The following is a 24,203-nucleotide window of genomic DNA, read 5'->3' as shown; positions in this document are numbered from 1 at the left end:
TCTATAATTGGCAAAGAGATACAATAAAAAAAAAATGCGGGTGAGAAGAAAAAGAAAAAGTCATGGGTCAAGGGACTTTGGGACTTTTTGGTTGCTCTCAAGAAATGTATTTGCCTCGTTTTTGGGTTACGGTACCGTATGTTCTCACTCTACACCTGTGACTTGTTTCTGTGATATTTCCTTGATTGGATGTATGTGCACTTAAACCCTGTTTTTTGTTCATTCTGGGTCTTTGATGGTGAATAACTTGGACATAAGTTATTATTAACGGTACTCAATTTTGTGCAACTTTAACCTTCTGATTGTGAAAGACTGCTTTACTAGACCTTCTGGGTTTTAGTTTTGTTTCAATAAACCTGATTTTGTCTCGTTCTACGCCTGAACTTCAACCCCTTTGGAAACCTGAGAGTTCTCGACCCTGACAGATAATAAGTGAATGATATTACAACAGATATCTAGGTCAGCCAATATTGATTAAGAGAAGCTCATATTATTGTTTCAAAGATTGTGCAGTCCACGTGGGGAATGAGGCTTTACCCCAGGTGAAAGAGTTTAACTACCTCTGAGTCTTGTTCACGAATGAGAAAGGGGAAGACGGAGAAGGAGATCAGCTGGAGAATTGGAGCAGCAGGAATGGTTTTGCGATCGCTAAATCTCACCGTGGTGTGGTGAAGAAAAAAGAGTTGAGCCGGAAGGCAAAGCTCTCTGTCTACAGAGCAATCTTTGTTCCTACTCTCACCTATAGAGTCATGAAGTGTGGCGGTAATGTCACGGTTACAAGCGGCCAAAATGGGTTTCCTCAGACGGGTGGCTGGTATCTCCCTTAGAGATAGGGTGAGACGTTCAATCACCGAAGAGAGACTTGGAGTAGAACCGCTGCTCCTATACACTTGGAAAGGAGTCAGCTTAGGTGGTTCGGGCATCTAGTATGGATGCCCCCCAAGCGCCTTCCTAGGAAGGTCCTCGATGCACGTCCCACTGGGAGGAGAGCAGGAGACCCCGTGGTAGACCAAAGACCAGATGGAAGGATTATATCTCCAAACTGGCTTGGGAACGCCTCGCTATACTCCCAGAGGGAGTGGAGTAAGTTGCTCGAGATAAGGAACTCTGGAAATCTGAGTTGGAACTGTTACCCCCGCGACCCAATTCCGGATAAGCGATTGAAGATGGATGGATGGATGGAGATGACCAGATCACCAGTGATAAAAACCTTTAATTAAAAAGAAAATAGCACAAAAAGTTCAGAAACCCAGTTCAGAAACCCACCAACCAGTGACATCCTCGATGGGGAATCCAAGCTAATAAACTGCAGGCTTTCTATTCCTTAAAAGTTACCATTCTAATCTGTCTAACGATGATGTCACTGGTACAGTAGCTGGGTTTCAGAACTGCCCACAGCCCTCCTAAGAGACAGTTGAAAAGAATTGTGCTATTTTATCATGAACATTAGTGAAGACCAATTATATGAAGATACTGTAGGTTGAAAAGTGGTGAAGTCGTCCTTTAAAATGGTAACATGAAAGCTATCATAACATTTCTTTTAAATTAAATAAGATCAAATCTTGAATTTCCCTCTTGGGGGATTAATTAAGTGTTATCCTACCCTGACTTTACTGGTACTGTTTACTAGTTTCATAAGACTGTAGGCTGAGTGAATGTAATGTTTCCATGTTTCCATTAAAAAATAAAGGGTAAAAGTGCAAATAAATCATTTTTTTGCATTTTAATCTGCAAAACCTGGAACCCAAATCAGCAAACTGGCTCGAGGGACTCATGAAGAACCATTAAACGCAGAGTAAAACCACATGTAAACAAAAGCCAAAAATCTTACAAAAGAACTAATGAGCTGACCTCATATTTTAATTTGGTACTTGTGTTGCAGTTGCATCTGAGAGCCACTCATAATAATAACCATGATGCTGCCAACTCCCTAACAGTGAATACAGATTTTCTGTACTTTTCTAAATCTACAGTACAGTCATTCACCAGGTACTGACCATGACCAGGGGCCATAACCACCACAAGGGGGTGGTTAAGTAGGACTGAGTTACTAGTGCCCAATGTGGAGGAGCCTTAATTATTTTATACTTTAACTATTGCAAAATAGCATTTTTGAAAAGTCGTGAAAATGTGTGCAAATCTTTGAATATATGTATTTTTTAAGCGAACGTTTGTAACTCAAATGTAGCTTCTGAGGGGTCCCTGAAGCTAAATATTTTGAGATGGGGGTCCGTGGCCAAATACATATCCTTTTGGCACATGAAAAAGTTTGTCCACCACTGACATAGCAACATCGTTTTTTCAAAAAACCTTAGAAGGATTTGATATATTCAAAGACTTGCACAAATTTTCTAAAATAGCATCTACAAGCTTGCAGCGCTGTGAGCTTGTATATCTGCTATTTTCCAATAGTTAATGCACAAAATAATGCGTAATAATGCGTTCCCAGTCTAAATGGCTGAAACGCAGGGAATCCTTGTACCCCAGGCCCAGAATTTGGTGCCACACCCCTGACCATGACATATACAGTAATACTTTGAGGGCATTATTATAACTGAATAATCCCTGATGGGAACCGCGTTGATGTCCTGAGATAACTGTGTAAGTACAGAAACCATAGTCAAATATATCTCGATGGAGATATTAAACAGCAGGATTAGACTGCCAAATTGAATACTGGAATTGGCACTCAAGAAGATTGGTAAAGTAATATAACTTAATTGCCTTATGCGTGTTAAGGTATATAGCTCATTGAGATGCTACGTCAATACTGTGCAGTCGCCGGGGGACTGGTGTAAAGACAGTGTATATATTATCGCTCGTTCTGACCAAGCATTTCTTACAGGCCACTAGGGATTGAGTCTGTTTAGCAAAACTCAATAAGCCATAGCCAAGTAAGCTGAAGGTTAGATGTATTGCTTAGTCATATGATAACGGTCAGTCTCTGGATGGGCCCTCTTCATTCTGAGGAGGGTAATTGTGGTTTTGGGAGATCTGGTGGTGATTCCAGTGATTGATACAGCCTCGTGTCCCTGGATCAGCAGCAACAGTATTGCCTCATATAAAAGCCCAGCTTGACATCCTGGCTGGCACAGCTACCGGGACAGTGAATATTCCATTATTGATTCTCCCATCATAGCAGACAGGGTTATAAATGTAAAGACACTAGGCCCCCTCCCTGTATGCTTTTCTCCTTGCCAGAGCAGTGATCAACCGGAATGGGAGCTTAATGAAAGCTGTTTCATGGTCGTCACTGAAGGCTGTTTTTTGCCAGGTACACAGCAGGGGATGATCATCTTGCCTTGATTCAGACAGCTCTGCCCTGAAGGGGGTCCTGGAACGCTGGGCCTGAGCACTATTGCCTCTCGGCTTGGACCAGAGACCATGTTACAGGGCCTCGCAGGGGGTGGCTATTGATTTGATCTAATCTGCACCGGGCCTTGAGACTGGCATGGATGAGTTCCCTAAAGGTTGAGCTACTGCCACGTAAACGACCCTGCTACATTAAATCTGATGTGTGTGGGTGGGTGAGTGGCCCTGGTAATGGATGAGCAGCTTGGTTTAGCAGTCCATCAGCCTCTCATCAGCACCCAGTCTGCACATCAATACTCCCTCAGCACAATGCAATCTCTGTCTTAAAAGACAACACCCGCTGCACCTACACAGACATAGCCCCTGAGTTCAACTTGCAAAAACCTTTACCTATACTGCACTGCACTGTGCCTGTGCCCGTGCAGTGAAAGGTTTTCAGGCACACTCAAATTCTCAAATTGTGATGTCAGTAAAACTCCAAATTCAGTTTTTCATTTTTTTTTGCACTGGGTGAAAAACACCCGGCCAGGATGGCACAACAGAAAAAATTTAACTACATAAAATCGAGGCAGGGCTTGATTTGCAGACGTTTTTGGTTCTCAGCAGCTCGACAAATGTGTCTATTTAAAGTCTTAAACCTTCTTTGGCTCGCTGTTAGGTGCCTCAGCACATTCGGAGCAAAGCTCATTATCTTGCCGTCTCTCTCCCACACAGAGGTTCTCAAACTCTACACAGTAGCCTCTCACTCCACAGCTCTGACAGCATTTAACTGTGATTAAGGAGTCAGAGTTCACACTCTGCTGCAGGCAGCGTGTGCGTGCATGTGTGTGTGTGTGTGTGTGTGTGTGTGTGTGTGTGTGTGTGTGTGTGTGTGTGTGTGTGTGTGTGTGTGTGTGTGTTTGTGTGTTTGTGTGTTTGTGCGTGTATGTGTGTGTGTGTGTGTGTGTGTGCGTGCATGCATGCGTGCGTGCGTGCGTGCGTGCGTGCGTGCGTGCGTGAGTGTGTGCGTGCGTGTGTGTGTGAGAGAGAGAGAGAGAGAGAGGGAGAGAAGACTAGGGGAGAAAAAAACTTTTATATCACTTTGGGTTTCAGTAATATCAAGACAGCATCTGCCAGAGAGGGAGAGAGAGACAGAAATAGTGAGAGAGACAGAGAGAGGGAGACAGAGACAGAGAGGCAGAGAGAGACAGGGAGAGAGGCTAAATTGTGCCTGGGGAATGAGGAACTCCTTGTGGGCTTCAGTGCGTGGGTGCTGAATCCAACACAAGCCTGGGACTAGAGAACCCGAAACCCAACCCCTATTAACTGGTCTGGCTCTGGTGGGTGAGTTTAACAGAAGACATGCACAGCACCCAGCTCTCAGAGCTCATAATGCCTAGCTGTGGGAATGTGGATAACCTCACATACTGGGACAGTGACAATCCCAAGGAGCCCTGTACAATCCCTCAGCTGGAACAAAGCAGATCATGTTGCGCGGTATCGGCACATAGTTAATTTGAGCAGGTGAAGTCCAGAAAGTGGGCTGCCAGAGAGTCATCACATCACTGCTGAGCTTTGAAGTGTGCTCAGAAGTCTGCATGACTCTATTCAAGAAGTTCTCCTGAACTTGGCCTCTTCAGCAGAGAATGTTTGTCCTGTAAGCCTCTCAAGGCAACGGCCGAAACAAGTGTGACTCAAGTCAATTATGTTGCATAAAGGCAGGACTCGGCCTTTGAAAGACACTCATCAGAAGTTGCATCCTAGCATCCTCCGACGCCTGGCGGTTTTCCTCTTCATTTAATGGACTGGACAAACTCATGCTCTGATTATAATTATGGCTGCACAGGCATAAATGCCGGCCTAATAACTGCAGGTTATTTTTTCACTCGGCAGAGTCTGTTCACTCTGTTGGCGCTACAGCAAAACAGTATGACTCATTGTCTCAAGGCCAGTTACCCTGCCTCACCAGATTAGCGAACCCCCGAGATTCCATTCTCTAGTCTAGTTCATGTTCTCTGCCACCAACGTATTTCCTTTTGTCCAGGCATTGGTCTATTTGAAATATAATTTAGATAGCATTTTTTACATGTTTTTAAAATGTTATAGTTTTTACTGAATAGGTGCTTGGTCTACCCACGCTTTTCTTAGATTACTATGCATTTGATGTACTGATGCTGATGTATTGTTGTATTAACTTGCTTTTGTAAATCGCTCTGGATTAAATGCCTAAATTGTAAACTGTGTGAAGACAGGAAGCATTTAGAAATGGCAGGAGAGGAAGTAATTCCTTGGGGATTTCAAAGATTAAGTGATCATTTAAAGGAACAATGAAACAATTCTGTCTTTTAGCCTGAGAGTATGTGATATATCCTGCACCTCTGTCTATAGGAGCTATTTGTTATATGAGTTATTCAGCGGAAGGCTGACTCTACATTAAGCTATTCATCACAGCTCCATGACTCTGTGTCATAGACTAATAGTGTGAAAAGCAGAAAGGACTGGTATGAGGGCCTAGTGGGAAAGCGATGATTGTTGCGCAAGGAGCTAAATTTGCATTGAGTGATGAATGTCTCTGGGTTTTGTCGAACCTACTGCTGTAAAAGCTGCCAATACGCTACAAGACAAGCCCACTGTTCCCACCTGATCCTGCTGACACTTATTACACTGTTATTTATGAGTGCTTGCAACACCCGCAGATGACAAGCACAACATTTTAGATACATTCCCACAGAGCGTGACAAATGTATTTCTAAATCTACAGAAGAAACTGCCAATAGTCATGGGGTGGGGAATTCTGCTGAATTGGAATAACAGAGCACTGTGCGTGTGCTGCAGCTTCCGCTCCGGGGCGTGTCGTTTGTCCCGGCCTAATTCATCTTAGCCGTGCTCTGTAGTACGTTCACCTTTCCCTGGGGTACACAAGCAGTGCGGGCCCAAGTCCAAGGTGCAGCACAGAGGAGCAGTCTCAACGGAAGAAAGTTCACTACTTAGTTCCTCGATGGAGAGACACTCCTAACTGTCTCCGCCTTTTTTTAATGTATTGCATTTTTATAGGGCTTTTCGGTGTATTCTGACGTGGAAATCTTACTTAATTTATGGCCTTATGACTAAAGCCCAGCGGAATTGAAGACTCTCAAAAGAATCAGTTCACTTTGACTCATGCAATATAGATGCAATATAAAATGATACAAAAAGGTTTATTTACAGCGCTGTAACATTCACACACCAGACATGTTGCTTCAGCAAGGCAAAAAGATGGACTCCTCCTCCCTCTCACAGTTCATCATTTAATCTGCTAAAACAAAAACATCTCTTCCTTCTCTCTTTCCCTAGTTCATTAAAACGCCAAACACCTTATCTCTTCCCACAGTCAAAAAACAAAGGGCCACTATGTGGCAGCCTGGCCTCCTTACCTATCCTCCCCTCTTCTCTAGTTTCGCAGCTGGTGTCTCAGGGTCAGCAAATAGCAGTCAACAATTAATAATATATTTCATTCACTTCAATTCTTCATTCATACACAGGGAGGTGAAGCAGCGAACAGTCCTCACTTCTCACATTCACACACCAGTGGTGGCAAGCCAACACCGACCGACTCATTGTGCTCGATGAGCACCCCTCTACTACTGATCCGCAACTGGATAATGTTCAATAAGATGTGACTCTTATCTATTTAGGAGGACCAAGCAACTAATGAGTGAATAACCAGATTCTTTTGGCTATACATTACTGATTAAAAAGTCTGCACAGGGTGTTTATCCTGAAGAAGATCTGCTCATTTGTCCAAGCTCTGTACAGGACGTGAACCCGGATCGATAGGAGCCCTGCAGCTGCCAGCGGTCTCCGCTGCAGCACGGCTCTAACAGAGTTAAAGGCCTGGAGGTTGACGAAGGCCGACAAGCGGGGCAGGTCACCTCACACACGGTATCCTTGACAAGCACGGAAGAGTGAAGGTGCTAAGCAGGACAGGGGCTCCTTCTAATAAAGCCGCTTGAACTGAGCAGCAATGCATGCGCGGGGCGAGAGAAAGCTCTGCCTCAATGCAGTAAACCAGCAGCTTGTGCAACAGAACTTGACGCGGGCTCATGAAAGCGTGTGGATCAGCAAATTGTTACACAGTCCAGTGCGCCCACCAATTAATAATTCACCCTTCGCCCTGTCCTGTAAAAACAAACGCTCTGCTGGCTCACCACAAAACAGCACGGAGAAAAGCAGCCAGAGCAGAGGTGCAAGCATATTTACTGAGCGCTACCCACAGGGGCGTCACACCAAATTCTGGGCCCTGGGTACAAGGATTCACTGCGGGCCCCCCATGAATGTTAACTATTGAAAAATAGCAGATATACAAGCTCACAGCGCGGCACCGAGTGCCGCGCTGCGAGCTTGTAGATCTGCTATTTTTGAAAAATCGTGAAAATGTGTGCCAAGAAACCTATGTTTTCACGTCAGTGATGCTCAAACTTTTTCATGTTGAAGGACCCCCCATCTCAAAATATTTAGTTCCAGGGACCCCCCAGAAGCAAAATTTGAGTTACAAATGTTCACTTAAAAAATACATATATTCAAAAGATTTGCGCACATTTTCACAACTTTTCAAAAATAGCAGATCTACAAGCTCGCAGCGCGGCACTCGGTGCCGCGCTGTGAGCTTGTATATCTGCTAATTTTTCAATAGCTAAAGTAACTAGGGCCCCTCCACCTTGGGCCCTGGTAACCCAGTCCCACTTTCCTACCCCTTGTGACGCCCCTGACTACCCACCTAGTATAGTAAGGCACATAAATAACTCTGCAAGCCGATCACGCTGCGTCACAGATGTTGCACACAAGAGTAGGTCAGTCATGGCCAACGACGGCTTGCACCAGAGACAATGTCAACCCAATAAAACCGACTGGTACCGCACTTAATTTGCACTCATCGATTTCCTATTTTCAATTATTAATTCTAATTAGGATGAAGTAGAACGTGTCACGGGGCAGCAGCGGTCGATGTGGCAGGGCGTGGTCAACCAGTGGATTGATGCGTGTTTATTTATATGATCATGGCCATAGGGTTTACCCATCATGACAAAGTCATAGACTTCTTGCAATGTCCCGGTGGCTCAACTAATTACTGTGCCTTGCTAACCACATCATTTGCAACATCCTATGTTGGATTCTTGCTTAACTGCTGCAAGTGCTGCATGTCCTCCCCTATTTATGTCTCTTTCCAATGTACTGTCTACTAAACAGAAACAAAAACATAAATACAAACAGTTATACATACAGTAGAAAGATACCAAAAATGTTAATACTGTAGGAGTGCGGTAGACAGTCTATACCAGACTGATATACATCAAATTACGATTAGTTTTGTTTATTCTAGATTTATTCTAATCTCCACTAGGTCAACGGCAAGGGGGGGATTATGTTTTCACCCCATGTTTGTCTGTCTGTGTTCGGACTGATCAGCACCAAATTTCTTGAACATGCCATCAGTGGGCCAAGGAAGTCTACAGTACATGCATTTAATTTTCATAAATGGTAAATGGTGCATTTATCCAAGGCGCTTTACAGAGATTGTGCATTCACCCATTCACACACACACACTCATACACCGACGGCGGAGGAAACCATGCAAGGCACCAACCTGCTCATCGGGAGCAATTAGGTTCAGGGTCTTGCTCAAGCTCTTGCTCTATACCCCTGAGCCACTGTATACAGTATTTGATATTTTAAATATTACATTTTATAATGGAAGTCAATCGTGGTTAGACCAGTCACTCTGAAACCTTGCCTAAATACAGTCATAAGTCATAGATACAGTTTGTCATACAGTAGTGGTGATGGAGATACAGTATGTGCTACACTGAGTGCATGAACCTATCTAGGAATGCAGCCGTAAAAAAATACATTGTGCTTCACAGACTAACCTTTTAGCAGTTTGGTGGCTATAGCTCCTGAGGACAAATAATTTCCCCCATGGCGCCGTGGGCATACAATGTGAAATTCAGGACACTCATGGATGAAATGTAACAACTCATGCACAAAACAGTGAGGCACAAGGGGAGCAAGCGCACTGTGAGCTTTGTGTTTGTTTGCCACCAATCTGGGAACCCATCATCAAAGAAAGTGCGACGCCCACTCGGTCTGTCTCTCTTCCTTGGCATAGCCATCATTGACTCATGTCTCAAGAGATTGGTTTGCCACAAGCAGAGTAGTTCAAAAGAACTGTCATTTGAAAAGTCAAAGAGCAGATTCAAATAAAGTCTATAATAAATTATGCTTTTGTAAATAGCATTTCCTGTCTGTCAACTTAATCATTTCAATTACCTTAAGTTGTCTTTATATGATAAAGTTATAACACTGAAGTCAATGAGCAATTCGGCCTCTGGGCAATGGACCAATATTGCGGCGTGTGTGATATATAGCTAACACAGGGAAAGGCACTGCTTGTTGTTTTGAACCTTCTGAAATTCTCTTGCTGTGGAGTATTACAGTAATTAAGTAAACAGTGCATACAGTAGCAGTTTCCTCAAACCAATGACTTTACTTGTCTTACATGTTACAGCATATGGACCTGTCTCAGAATTACCACAAACAGGACTTAATATAGTGAAATCTGTTTGCTTCAAGAGTCAGGGAAACGTAACACTCACACCTACAGTACCTGACAACTCCTCACCACTATGTGCGCATACATACACACTTACCAATGATTTTATTTGTATTACGTGTTACAGCATATGGACCTGTCTCAGAATGAACACAAACATGACTCAATATAAGGATGGGAAATATGTTTGCTCAAAGAGTCAGGAAAATGTAACACTCACACCTACCTGCATGAGCATGCGTGCACACACAGGGTAATTGCTTTTTAATGATCTAACATTATGTAAATTATCACCATAAGGCCATAAATCTTCGAAAGAGTTCATACTTCTCAGCAGGTAGCTTGTCTGACCATCAGCAAAGCACATGCTGAACATCCTAAACGACTTGTATTGACCTCTGTCTACTCTGTCTACTACTGACCTGTGCAATGTGCAATGCTGGAATGCTCCTGTGCTTTGCAACTATCTTCAGTACTCGCATATAAAGAACATGCTTAATAAATGTTGGAGTCTAATTATCTGATGTCAATTACAACACTAAATAAATTACTGAGCAAAATGCTTACACTATGCAAAAAACAAAAAAACATTTTCCCCAGTACAATGTTTAAATCTACAGCAATTCAGTGTATGCCAAATTGGCTTAGAACACCACTGGGTTGATACTAGGTAGTGTATATACTGTACAGTATGAAAGGACTGAGGCAGTAAAATATCCAGCCACTTATTAACATGGAACAAACACATATTTCCTTCCCACTACCCTCTTTCCAGGTAAATGCAGGCCCCTTAAGAAGACACTGATCTGAAAGAAATAGATGAAATGATTTCAGTCACACTGACTCACCAATGCCCGTGTGTGTGTGTGTGTGTGTGTGTGTGTGTGTGTGTGTGTGTGTGTGTGTGTGTGTGTGTGTGTGTGTGTGTGTGTGTGTGTGTGTGTGTGTGTGTGTGTTTGCGTGCGTGCGTGCGTGCGTGCGTGCGTGCGTGCGTGCGTGCGTGCGTGTGTGGTTGTGTGTCTATAAGTGTGTGTTTGTCTGTATGGTTTTGTGTACCATACACTATTCGGTACTGTGTGTGAGTCTCCCCTGTAGACTGCCTATTTGTTACATTACAGAAGCAGCAAAGAGATGAACCCAGCCAGCTGGGGAGAGCATGAGGTTCCATCAGCCGCCAAAACAGCTTGTGTAAAATACTTCTTCTATGGAGGCTGAAGGTAACAGAACCGGCTAAACAAAGATTAAGAAATGTATTTTCCGCTTGCAAAGATTTTTCATAATAATTACAAAATAATATGGTTTAGAAAATGCTAAACCCAAAAAGAATGTTAATGGCCTTACAAATCAGGCTAAACAAATCAGACTTTCTGGTCTTTTACTAGGGTAGAGCTTCCAGCAACATTGTGCCCCATGTTACCTCTCTCGGGTCCCTGATCAGAGTGACTGAAATAACTCTAACCTTGGCATCCACTTATTGGCATCTACCATCTATCCTTAGCACAGGATTGATCTATTCTATATTCACCAACTGTTTCCATCCAAAGTTAAATGAACTGAGAAAGTATTTACACAATGATATGGAAAAGTATCAGCTTCAACAAGACAGGCCATTCATGTTTATCCACACATCTTTATATATTATTGCGACCGTAGGAAACCTGCAGCTCATGTGCGTCAGTCAGTCACGCCTCATGTCACGCTCCATAAATGGCCAAGACAGAATTAATTTCCAAGTGTGACTCACGTCACGGCAACCACACTCGCAAATTAATTCTGTCCTTGTCCCTTTAATGCCCATATATGGAGATCCCTGATGTCATCAATATTAAGCCCGTATCTGGGATTGCCCACATATGGACATACAGTATTGTGTCAGTCTCTGTTGTTTCAGCACTCTCGCCCTTATGGCGTCTTACTAGTCAATATTACTTCAAAACCCAAACTGTGCTATGCTCCAATGATATCACATACTTGCACCTCATGAGCCATTGCATTGTTTTATGTTAATTAATCCAGGAACGGTACACACACACACACACACACACACACACACACACACACACACACACACACACACACACACACACACACACACACACACACACACACACACACACACACACACACACACACACTCTGTCTCGTTTGCGCTGCTACACTGCACTGATTGCACTCAGCTGCGACCCCTGCCTGGGTCCTGAGTCAATACAGCCCTGTATTTTGATTGTCTTATGTACCAGCTCTTATGCCTTAACTTGAAGGCCTGTCCATACTGTCTCCGACCACTGTACATTGCCAGATTTACACGACTATTTCTTTAATTCTGTTGTTTCTACACGCCCTGTGGTCGCTTCTCACCCTTAAAGGAGCTATAGTCAACTTTTTCATTGTAGGGCCGACACTTTGTTTACATCCTAGTCTATACACTAGAATGTAAACAAAGTGTCCGTCTGACAATGGCCAACACGATTATTTTATCATTATTTTACGCTTTTTGTGGTCATTTTTGAATAGAAACACATATATGAAGCTTATTTTTTTATAAAATATTTTTGAAACATTATTTTTATTTTAGCATCTGTTTTTCAAGAAAAAGTTGACTATAGCTCCTTTAAGGTATTTTACTTGTAATATAAATAAATGTGCGCTTCAAAAAACTATTCCATTTGTGTTATTTGTAGCATTAATCCAGAATATAATGTATGTAAACTGTATCAAACTAGCTGAATACACACGTAGCTGGAATAGTTAAGGAGCTTGGAACACAAGGCTGCAACAGAAGGTAATGGTAAACATGGTGACAGAAAATATAACTTAAAATAGTGTACAGTGCATGTATTGTAGTAGATGCAAAGGAAGTCTATAGGGCTCTATTTTCGTCCATGCCTTACTCCTTATCCGTAAACCTCTATGCCTTGTTTTACTATTTTGAAAAACATCTTAAATAGTTAAAATAGCTGATCTACAAGCTCACAAGTGTCCATGTAGATTGTCAATTTGAAGTGTTTTAAAATGTTTTTCAAAATAGTAAAAAAGCCACAGAAGTTTAGGGATAACGGGTAAGGCATGGACACACATATATCTTCACCACAGCATGTAAGAGCAGAATCCCTAACGAGAATGATGTTCAGGAACAAGAACAAAAAGAGTCATGTTCCTAAGCCCTAAACTGCTGCAACGGCAGATTTAATTATTTTGTCAGAAGTTATTGAATTGCATTTGTCTGACTTAAGGACAAATAGAACATACAAGAGGGGGAAAAATCAAGTTCCTTCCTTTCAGAGGCTTATTTCAGAGTCAAGGCAAGGACCAGTATTATTGATCCATGAACCTGAAGAGTCCTTTTGTTCTGTGGAGGGCGATATTGTCATTCATTCTACAGTTTGCCTGTGCTTTAAATGGGACCTGGTTCCCTGAATCATAATACAGGTCCACAGTTTAGAGTGAGAAGCTGAAAAAAATAAATCTCATGGCGCCAAGTCTCTTTGCAAATCTAATTTCTCAGGGGGAATTCATCACTTTGTGGATGCGTGTGCCCGAAACAGTAAGTCAGCATTTTCTATCTTTTATCCATCTCGACTCGATTGAAAAGTCTTAATGAGGTGCATGCTGCAGGACGTGATGAACTCTCATACTCATAGCTTTGTGGCTCTTCTTTTCTCCCCGCCTGACTTAACATTGTATTAGCCAACTAGTGTTCGACTGCTGCAACGTTACTTCCCAATAAAGGATGTTGCTGGGCTTGACCTTATTTCCTTGCAGCTTTACTGGTATTTTTTGGAGCAGCTTCTGCAAGGCACAACTGGATCTGCATGAATGCATCCTTGTGTCTGCCAGCGATTACATTTCCTCTAAAGAATTTCCTTTGATCCTTATCGTCCTGATGCCCTTTTGCCGATGCTCAGATCCCCAGCTCCATCTCTTTGTTCCACTTAGTACGCCCGACCGACGCGATAGCGTCTCCTTGCGTTCTGTCCTTTCCCTTTTTCCTCTGTGGCAAAAGCCGCCAATTTAATTGAATTTCTGGGCTTTTAATGTCTGCATTACCCTAATCAAAGAAAGAGACCAGAGTTGTTTATCTTGACCTTGGTAGAATTAGCAGAGGGTAGTTGTAGAGATGGAAACGCTTTGGATACAAAATAAATAAAATAGAAACTATTTTACATGATCATAGGGCTTTATTGATCTACGAACCAGAGATGTTTAAAACACTAGCATGTGCACCTGCATAAATGATAAGGCATGTACTAATGAGTGCAATGTAAAACACACCAAAACTACAGTGTAGCATGGTTTAATTTCCATTCACCTGCTGGATGTGATTGTACACCACATACTGTTTCAACCAACTGTCATAAAATAAAACAATGCCTTTGTGGTCCATTTACTGCCATATGAGTTGACCTCCTGCCTCTTGGTGCTTTGTCATTCAGCCTTGTGGCAGCATAATATTAAGATGCCATGGCTGAATGATTGAGGAGTCACACATGGTGGGCAGGTGGGGCTGTCATTAATGGAAGGCTACTCTGCACACACACACACACACACACACACACACACACACACACACACACACACACACACACACACACACACACACATGCGCGCACACGCAAAACATGCAATATAACCTTCTGAGAGGTGGCAAGACTGCAGGCAAGAGAGAAGAGAGCAGAATGCAAAACACAACCGCAGATACCCCGGGGCCTGAGGCAAATTTGATTAAAAGTTTGTTTTTCTTCACTCTCAACAAACGGAGGAGCTTGTCGATGCGGCACTGACAGTTAATTGGACTTGGCAGGGCCACGAGTTCATTCGTCAGCATTGTGTGGGGCTTGCCTAGGAGGAGCAGGACAATCGATGTCCCACAGGACGGCCTGTAATCACTGCAACACTCCAATGAAGTCCAGGGTTAAACATCAGGAGATTGCAGGTGCACCAGAGGATCTGAGAGAGACTGCTAATATGCTCCAGCTCCAAAACCAAACCAAGGGCATTGCAACATGACACCTACTAGAGTCCCTTGGTGATCCCAAAGCCCCAACAACATAGACCTGGAGCTATTCTCAACAACAGGATTAGTAGAGGGAAAAAATGAGGGAGCCAAGTACAGACTCTTGGGGGACTCCGGTAAATGAAGTATCAATGGTTTAAATGGTTAAGATGTGTAATCATAACATTATACATCTTAATGTGTCTTGTTCTTCGCTATACATCTTAATGTGTTTTAAATATTACAGGAGATGTTGCAATATACTGTATCTGTAAATGATGCCTGTGTGAGAGACTCGGCTCACGAGCAGAGGAAAAGAAATAACAGGCAGCCGCAGACAGTGAAAAAACAGTAGCCGCACCGAGAGGCACCGAGAGATATGGAATTATCTCTTGCACACACTGAATTGTAAGGAGGTCATCAAACGCAATGATCAATGAAATCAATTGAATCTGTAGCAACAAACTTCATAAACATGGAAATGGACCACGAAATCAAGTGTGACTTATAGAGTGTGAAATGACCACAAAAGGCCGCTTGTTCTGCATTAGTATTCAGAAGATACCTTATCTCTAAACTGTTATCATAGCATTTCAGCTATTTTACACAGTGACCTTCTCAGGACAGGAGATAAGGTTTTTTAATGTCCTTATTAAATCAAACCATCTACAGAGGCTGAGTTGAGTGTTCCAGATCCTCTCTCTTACAGGCTAATGACGAGCATCCACAGTGATAATGACCAGTGGGACTAGAGTTTGGATGTACTCTGTACTAAGTACCCATGAAATATAATTGTCATCATCATAATCATCACCATAACCATCATATTCACCCATTTGGACTAAGGTCATGCTTCTAAAAAAATTATATTATGTACTATGGCCTACATGCATGCAGCCAGACTCACATAATCACACATACAGTATACATACAGGGCATGCACACGCACGCACGCACGCACGCACGCACACACACACACACACACACACACACACACACACACACACACACACACACACACACACACACACACACACACACACACACACACACACACACACACACACACACACACACACACACACACACACACACACACACACACCACACACACCACACACACTTACAAAGGAAACACTTTTCCTGGCATTTTCCCAGAGGTAATGGAGCAGCTAGCCCTTGAGGAACAATAAATCCTGTTAAATGGGATGGTAAAAGAAAAAGGAGCCAGGCAGTGTCAATCCGCATTGTGCCAATGAGGGTTATGTCCCAGAAATAGGTGGGTAAGCGCGCACGTGTGTGTGCATTTATGTGCATGTATGTGCATATGTGCATGTGTGTGTGTGTGTGTGTGTGTGTGTGTGTGCGTGCGTGCGTGCGTGCGTGCGTGCGTGCGTGCGTGCGTGCGTGCGTGCGTGCGTGCGTGTAGGGGACAGCTTTTAACCGCAAACAAAATACATTTTTGAAATTTGTAGAAATCCTTTATTTTATGTAAAAATATAGTTAAAATTCCATATCTCACAATAAAACGCACACAGCATCAACATGTCACAATGAGACTCCCTGTGAGCTCGTGGATAAGCTATTGTCACTATTCATCATACAACAAAGTATATAACGTGTACAACTGAAGTGGTTCGTTACATCCATGGGGGGCAGCTGTCTGACCCTCGTCTCAAGGGAGGCCCAATGTCTCACACTTCAAATCCCTGTTCTAAACAACACGATCTATCCCTCGTCAGTTATTGCTGACTGTCTCGCTTGGCCTGACATCCATACGGTTCAATTTGTTTTGTGAACTAGTACAAATCAATACCTATTTCTGCCGTGTGGATATCCCACTCCTCCCCTATCCATCAGTCAAGTACAATATGGGGTCAGAGAGCGGCTGCAGCACGCTAATATCTCAATGAGCTCAAGACACAGACATATACTTTATACTAAATAAAATATGCAAAACGTACACACACACACACACACACACACACACACACACACACACACACACACACACACACACACACACACACACACACACACACACACACACACACACACACACACACACACACACACACACACACACACACACACACACACACACACACAGGCACGTTAATCCACGTGCCAACATGTACACAAAAACACGGGGTCTTCACAATTGTCCAAAACACATACATACACAGTACACTTGCAAAAGTACACACCATAATCAACACACACTGGTAGAACTCTACATGGCAACATTGATTTATCTGACTTCAGTCCCCTCGAGTAGGAGCATCACTCTTACCTCTTTGATCTATAAGAGTGAATGAGGCAGTTGGCAGCACTAACCATTATACCAACAAAATTGAGCAGGCTCTTTTCAAAGGTGCAGTATTTTTAGGCCTGGTTCTATCAAACAGAATCTCTACATGTTCATATAATGACCAGTTGAAGTTATTGATAACGCCACTGTATGTATTTGCTCTCACAGGGGGAAAGCACCTTTTCCAGATTTCCTTACATTTGCGTCATCTTTTCAAAAAGGTAACTTGTTGCATTGAGGGTGATTCAAACTCAACACACACACACACACACACACACACACACACACACACACACACACACACACACACACACACACACACACACACACACACACACACACACACACACACACGCACGCGCACACACACACACACACACACACACACACACACACACACACACACACACACACACACACACACACAATTTCAAAGTCTGTATCTGTGACATTAATGGAGAGAATTAAAGCTCTAAAACTAGAGGCGATGGAGTCAAGGCAGCTTGAGTGAAGTGTTAGACAGCATTCACACAGCCATTATCTGTCTTTCTCACTTACAGCCTCCTGCTCTTTGTCAGCAATGAGTCCAGTGTCTGGCTGCTGTTTGGTGTCTGTCTAGTTATTTATTCAGTGGTCTGGAGTCATACCATCTGTCTTAGACATATGGTATTGGTAAGAATATTATATATTACACTGTATATTATTTATCGCATACCAAGCCTTTATTTTCCCCATGCTAATGTAGTAAACTCTCCTGTCGGAACTAGGCTGCCCAACAAGGTTACAGTGGCTGGTTTGTTAAAAATTGTGTCCGAGGTGACACTGGAGTTTATCCAACTAAACACAAATTGGAAAAAAGTTCGAAAGTTCGCAGAATCACTGCATACCAACAATGGTGAGGCAGCTGCCAGCAGCACCTGCCATGTTCTCAATCTCAGCCAACTCCCTCACCTAGCGTGACTGCGTGACTAACGTATTTCATCCACTGGGGTGATTCCTTGTGTAGTAATATTATTCTATTCATTGAATTAAAGACTTGATCAAATGCTGTTTTCTCATTGTAATAGATACGCTTAGGGCTGTCACGATTATGACATTTTACATGACGATTAATTGTCACTCAAATAATTGCGATTAACGATTTAATTGTTTTTGTTGTTGACAATTACATTTCTGTTCGGCTTTTAGGCTTTGAAGTTGCACATAACCTAAATCTATAAAGAAATTACTGACATATTTGAAAATGTTATACTTAAAAAAGAACATTGATAGTGGAAATAGCCGATCTACAAACTCACAACGCGTCGCATTTTTTACTTAAAAAAATAATCTGAACATTTTTCATCATGGAACGATTATGACGATTATGAAAAATAATCGCGATTATGTAATAATTGTGACAGCCCTAAATACGCTATGGGTATATGATACATCCTCATTGCCTTCCTTATCTAACTTCGGGTATGGCTGATGACATGCCCGTCATAAAACCAAAAAAATGTACTTCAACACCAAGACCACTTCTGACACCTTTGAATGCTCTTACTGTTTATAATAGCAATTACCATGCATTATATGAAGCCCATATATCTAATACGCTATATCCCATAAACAGACTTTCAAAAGACCACATTCATCAATTAACCATGTGTAGCTTCCGCAGCAATGGCTGCCTGCCCACTTGAATGCATTAGGGAGGAATATGTTACCTCGTGGACCACCACGGCTGACCAAGCGCGGAGCTACACATTAGATTTGGCTATTAGTTGTGATAGATTTCTCCTTAGAACACAGAGGACGGCTCCTAGTTAACTATGCTAAACTACTCCGTGGAATCATGAAACACTTATCTAATAAAGCACCATCGATTTTGGATCCTCAGCCTGGCCATACAACCATTTGCACCCTAACAATGAAGTAAAAAAAATAAAAATAAAAATAAACTGAGAGGATCATACTAAGAGCTCAATTCTTTTACCCAGCATCGGGTTTAAACATATCATTTATCCAATGAAGCGCAAGGAAATCAATGATGGCGCTTCATTGCACCTAATATTTCCCAAGCGATGGCAGACTCGGCTAAATATACCCAGTATATCCACAATCCATCTTTATCATTCTGTTTATTTGAAAGCTGTTATTACCGTAGCATAGCTTACCCTGTGTGACAGACAGACTCATCATGTGTGATTAAGTCATAAAAGGAGGTGCTGACTGAGAAGATCACAGCCCTGAAGGCAAAGGGACAAGGTCATTGATACTCCACATTGCAAAGGTCCAATCTGCTCCTATCTGCGGAGAAAACTTTGCAGCCTATCATATTTTGTTTTCTCTCCCCACTCAACAAACTCATCCTGTGCAGAGAGTGGTGGGTTAACACGCACAGGACAATTATTAAGCATGGTTATAATTCACTGCATTCTAGCCCTTGTTTTGTTATACAGTTCATGCTCCTCACCAGAGGCATTATTCACCTTAATGCATAGGTATTTTGACTTGAAAGAGTTAACACACACCTCCAGGGTGTTGACGTATTACCTCTGCGACAGGTAGTCAGTTGTTGTTGTTGTTGTCTGTAATAAAAGGAGTGCTACTTGGTTCTCCAAAGAGGAATAATTCTCCATCATTTCTCAGCCTGCATCCGCACTCCTACAAGAGTTTCTTTTTTTCACCCCCTCAGTTTATCCAATTCAGTGCTGTTTTCGCTACAGCACACGCTATATTTGTTGTAAACAATAATATAAGCAGTAATATTGGCACAGCACAATACTCCACTCAAGCAAACAAAAATAAAGAATATCTCACTCAGAAGTAGAGTTTCATAAGCAGCACGCCATCAATCTGAATTTCCTGTCGAAGGATTGTTATTGTCTGTGATGCACTGCTCCATTTTTCACTGCATGTTTTATTTACACAGGGAGAAACCCGCTGTGAAGCATGTTTTTTTGAAATAAAAAAGGATAAGAGGAAGAGCAAAACTAGGAAGAACACCAATCAAAACAAAGATGCATAACTATCAAACGATCATTAATCATGAGTCCAATCCGGTGCATTCACAGAACATAAAATGAGATCTCTACAAGTACAGTTGTAACTCTAGAACCAGTCACATGTCATAGAGCATGGGTCTTCAACAGGGGGTCCGGGACCCCCAGGGGGTCCTCAGAGTTACTACAGGGGGTCCTCCACATCTTTGAGTGATAAAAACCTTTTTTTCTTACCACTTGAACCATAGACTAGAGTCCATATTCTGAGAACTTTGGTCAAAAATAGCAGATGTACAAGCTCTTTTGAGCTTGTAGATCGGCTATTTTTGGCAAAGAGCTTTGGTGTAGAGGGGAAAAAGAGCAGACAGAGGGGAAAAAGAGCAGACTAAGTACAGAGTGAAAGGTCAAGTTTATTAAGTATTGACGGTTCAAGTGGTTAAATATCTGAAAACACAAATTGACATGAATCAAAAATACAATGACGACTGTGCTGTCAAACAATGAAACTATATGGAATCTATGAACAGGTTGTGGGGGTCCCTGCTCTCTCAACTAAGGGGTCCTTGGCCTGAAAATGTTGAAGACCCCTGCCATAGAGGGATTATATTTGCTATAAAGAGAAGTCCAACGCACTTCAGCCAGTTGAAGGTTGGATTATATTTGCTGATGTACATAACAGTGCTACTGTACTAGCCTCGCAACAGCCAGACTCTCCCAGGGGAGAGTCTGGGAGTCCTCCGTAGACAATGCATTACGCAATGACGTAGTTACTCACTTTGACTGACAGGTCCAGTCAGTAGTCATCAGCGCATCAAAACATCGTCGGGAGAACATCAAATACGTCTTTTCCAGACAGAAATTCCAAAGGTGCAAACTGTTGTTCGTTTTTAAGTTATGAGATGCCGTTGATTTCAGATAAAACTTCGCTTAATGCAGCTTTTATTTGCGATTTGTGAACTCGCGTCAGACATGGGGTCCGCCATGTTTTTTTACAAAATGCGAGAGCTGTAGCAGCCGCTCGACCAATCAGGAGCGGTGTGAGGCGGGTTCGCTCGAAATGCAGCCATTTGATTGGAAATTAGAAACCAAAGTTCTAATAAAGAGGCTCGATGGGGGGGACACCAGACCGAGAAAGGAAGCACATTGGTGATGACGTAGCTCGGGATGGCTTGCAAGGCTACTACTGTGCGTCCTTGGGGTGACACTGAGCAACCCCAGGACTCCATGTAGGTCACAGGTAAGATCTGGTCTTGCTGCTGTGGCCTCGGGGAGGAGATGAGGATGGAACGTCTTCTGGCTACAGCAGGTGGACACCAGCGGGGGAAAACAGGTGATATTCTCACCAGCCCTACCGCCCCTCCCTGTGGCTTACTGTATCTCTCTCTCTCTCCCCCACTTTCATATAGCCACTAAACAGTTACAACTGTTCGTTTCCACCCACCTGACCCACATACGTACATAACTGTGGGGTTGCTGCTCCAGAAACCAGGTCCAAGCCTTTGATACAGCTACAGATCATTGACCGAAAAGGCTGTCGCTTTGGCTCTCGGCCACTTTGCACCCGATGACAGCTGTTTTGTCTCTCTGAGACAGAACGACACACTTTCTCTCACTCCCTTCATCACGTGGCAGGCTCATTCTACCCTTGTGCAGCTACACCAGGGAGTTGGCTTTTATTTTTTCGCAAAATTCCTCAACTTTAACAAAATATAAAAATTAATAAGTTTGCATTGAACTGAATATATGTTAATGTCCACCTTTCAGCCTGGTGGGTTGTACTTGTAATGTGAGGAGTGAAACCACTTATATAGAGACCACTAAAGTGGCCATCATTGAGCCGCATGAGGAGAGAGAGTCAAATTTAGAGTGAAAGACAAAAAAAAAACACGCTGCGCCAATTATATGAAGAAAAAAGGGGGCAGATTTAATTTAAAAATTGGCACACATTTCTCATTTCTACAGATGAAAGCTCGTAAATGAAAAAGCCTGGACATGTGCCCGGTATGGAAATCTAAAGTTATGAATAATGCTTCTGTCTCAATCATCAGCTCTGTTTTAATAAGGTGGATTAGCCCGGCACCTGCAGGCTGGTATGCATGCATGTGGTTGCGGTCCTAACCAACTGAGAGTGTCCCAAGGGGGCCCTAAACCTTCGAACTTTCCCTGTGAGCGAAGCATTGGACCCCTACCAGTTTGTAGCAGCAAACAGCTCGGCCTTGTCATTTGTGTCCATGAATTCACTTCCAGTCGGTCGCCGCCATGGATAGAGTAGCTGATTTACACGCAGCTGCTAATCAGGGAATGGCTCTTTGTTAATGAGAAAACTCATAGATCTACACGGCAACAGTACAGATATGACTTTAGACACCATTACTCATTCCCAAATATCTTATCTGAAGGCAATAAGTGTCGCACTGAAACACGGCTGGAGTGCACAGTCGAAGTTGAGGATTTGGGTTTGGAAAGGGCTTTTACAATTGTTCAAATGCATCTCTTGATGTATTCTGAGTGAAAAATTATGCCAGATGTTGTGGAGAAGGAGGCAGCTGGATCACAGACATTTCTCTACCCCCCCCCCCTGACCTGAGAAAACCAGCCTATTTACAATGACTTTTCCATGTCTCTCATCTATTGCTCGTGTCTGTCTGCGCCCATAAATATCCCAGGAAGGTCAATACCCTCTTCCCTCTAGCCTGGCGTCAGTGAAGCCCCCGCATTTAGCTGATTGCAGAGTGAATCTGCCTCACTCTCATGCCTCTTGGAGAACTGCTCTGGGAGCAAGAGGTAAAGCCTGGTAAACAAGCGGGGCAGACGGGGTGGGTTGGTTTCAGCTTGACATCGATTCCTCATCGCAAATCACGGGCAGCGGTCTAATCATGATTAAGAACATAATAGAGAGCTCGGAAGACACGAGGGGGATGCAACCAGCCATCCGTCCCACTGTGTTCATCAGGCAGATCACTTCCAGCGGACGTAAATGAATTCATTGTGACTTACCTGCTCCTCTGTCTGCGGTTGCTGAGAACAGAGAAGAGTACACAGAGCCCAGCAGCCGTGAGACGGACTGACATCAAGGCAAACACAGTTGTATGTTGCACAGCTAATTATCATGGTCTACGGCCATATTTATACTTCACCATACGAGTGCATTGCTTGACAAATTTTCAACGGAAAACCGCATGATTCAGTTGAAAATCTGTTGTTTTTGTCTAGTATAATTCAGGCTTAATGGATTGTGAATGCCACTGAGCAGTAGTGATTTAGGGTGACTAATGGTAGGTTTCGAAGTAAATTGTACTTACCACTGGAACAGTCTAATCCTCCCCAGCCGGGCTCACACTGGCAGGTGTCTGGAGACACACAGCGACCATGGGCACAATCCTCTGTGCACAGAGCTGAGAAAAACACACAGGTGTGTGTCATAATCAAATACACATGCATGAACACATACAGTGCACACACTATGAATGAACAAAAGACTATACAGTACGTACCTACACACACACGACACGCACGCACGCACGCACACACACACACACACACACACACACACACACACACACACACACACACACACACACACACACACACACACACACACACACACACACACACACACACACACACACACACACACACACACACACACACACACACACACAAACATCATTAAACCACCAATAAACTGCCAAATGAAAACCCTGAAGATAACAGCTGAATGAAAATGGCCCATAAAGTTGAACACTCAATATCTTCCTAATACCATCAGTGGAATAAATGTTAGCCATGGCACTCATAATTAACACCCATCTTGACACTGGGCTAAATGATTTCTTAAGAGATTGAGTCGTTGGTCAACATCTCCGTTCATCACATGGCGATGAGCAGTTATCAGCAGGCAGAGCTGTGAAGAAACAAGCTGTAAATCCCTTCTAATTTGATCAGCTAGTGCTTTGTCATAGTGATGCTTTAATGTAGCAGGCCCGGGCACCGCAGTGTTTACTAAGTGTGCAGATTTCTTGATCATTCATA

At 43.0% G+C, this 24,203-nt stretch overlaps 1 protein-coding gene across 1 annotated transcript in view; it reads right to left on the bottom strand.

Moving 5' to 3' along the window:
* megf11 (multiple EGF-like-domains 11) overlaps window positions 1-24,203 on the bottom strand; it is a gene marked incomplete at its 3' end in the record, with an annotated part of 100,142 nt that overhangs the window by 58,651 nt on the left and 17,288 nt on the right. The window contains exon 4 of the mRNA XM_080736580.1: window positions 23,474-23,566. Within this exon, the coding sequence (XP_080592706.1) occupies window positions 23,474-23,566 (93 nt within the window). The remainder of the gene's footprint in view (window positions 1-23,473; window positions 23,567-24,203) is intronic.

The sequence above is a fragment of the Nannobrachium achirus genome (assembly GCF_963921795.1).
Source record: "Nannobrachium achirus genome assembly, chromosome: 11".
Classification (NCBI taxonomy): Eukaryota; Metazoa; Chordata; class Actinopteri; order Myctophiformes; family Myctophidae; genus Nannobrachium; species Nannobrachium achirus.
The sequence above is the reverse complement of the archived record's forward strand: the minus strand, read 5'-3'. Positions and strand labels throughout refer to the sequence as shown.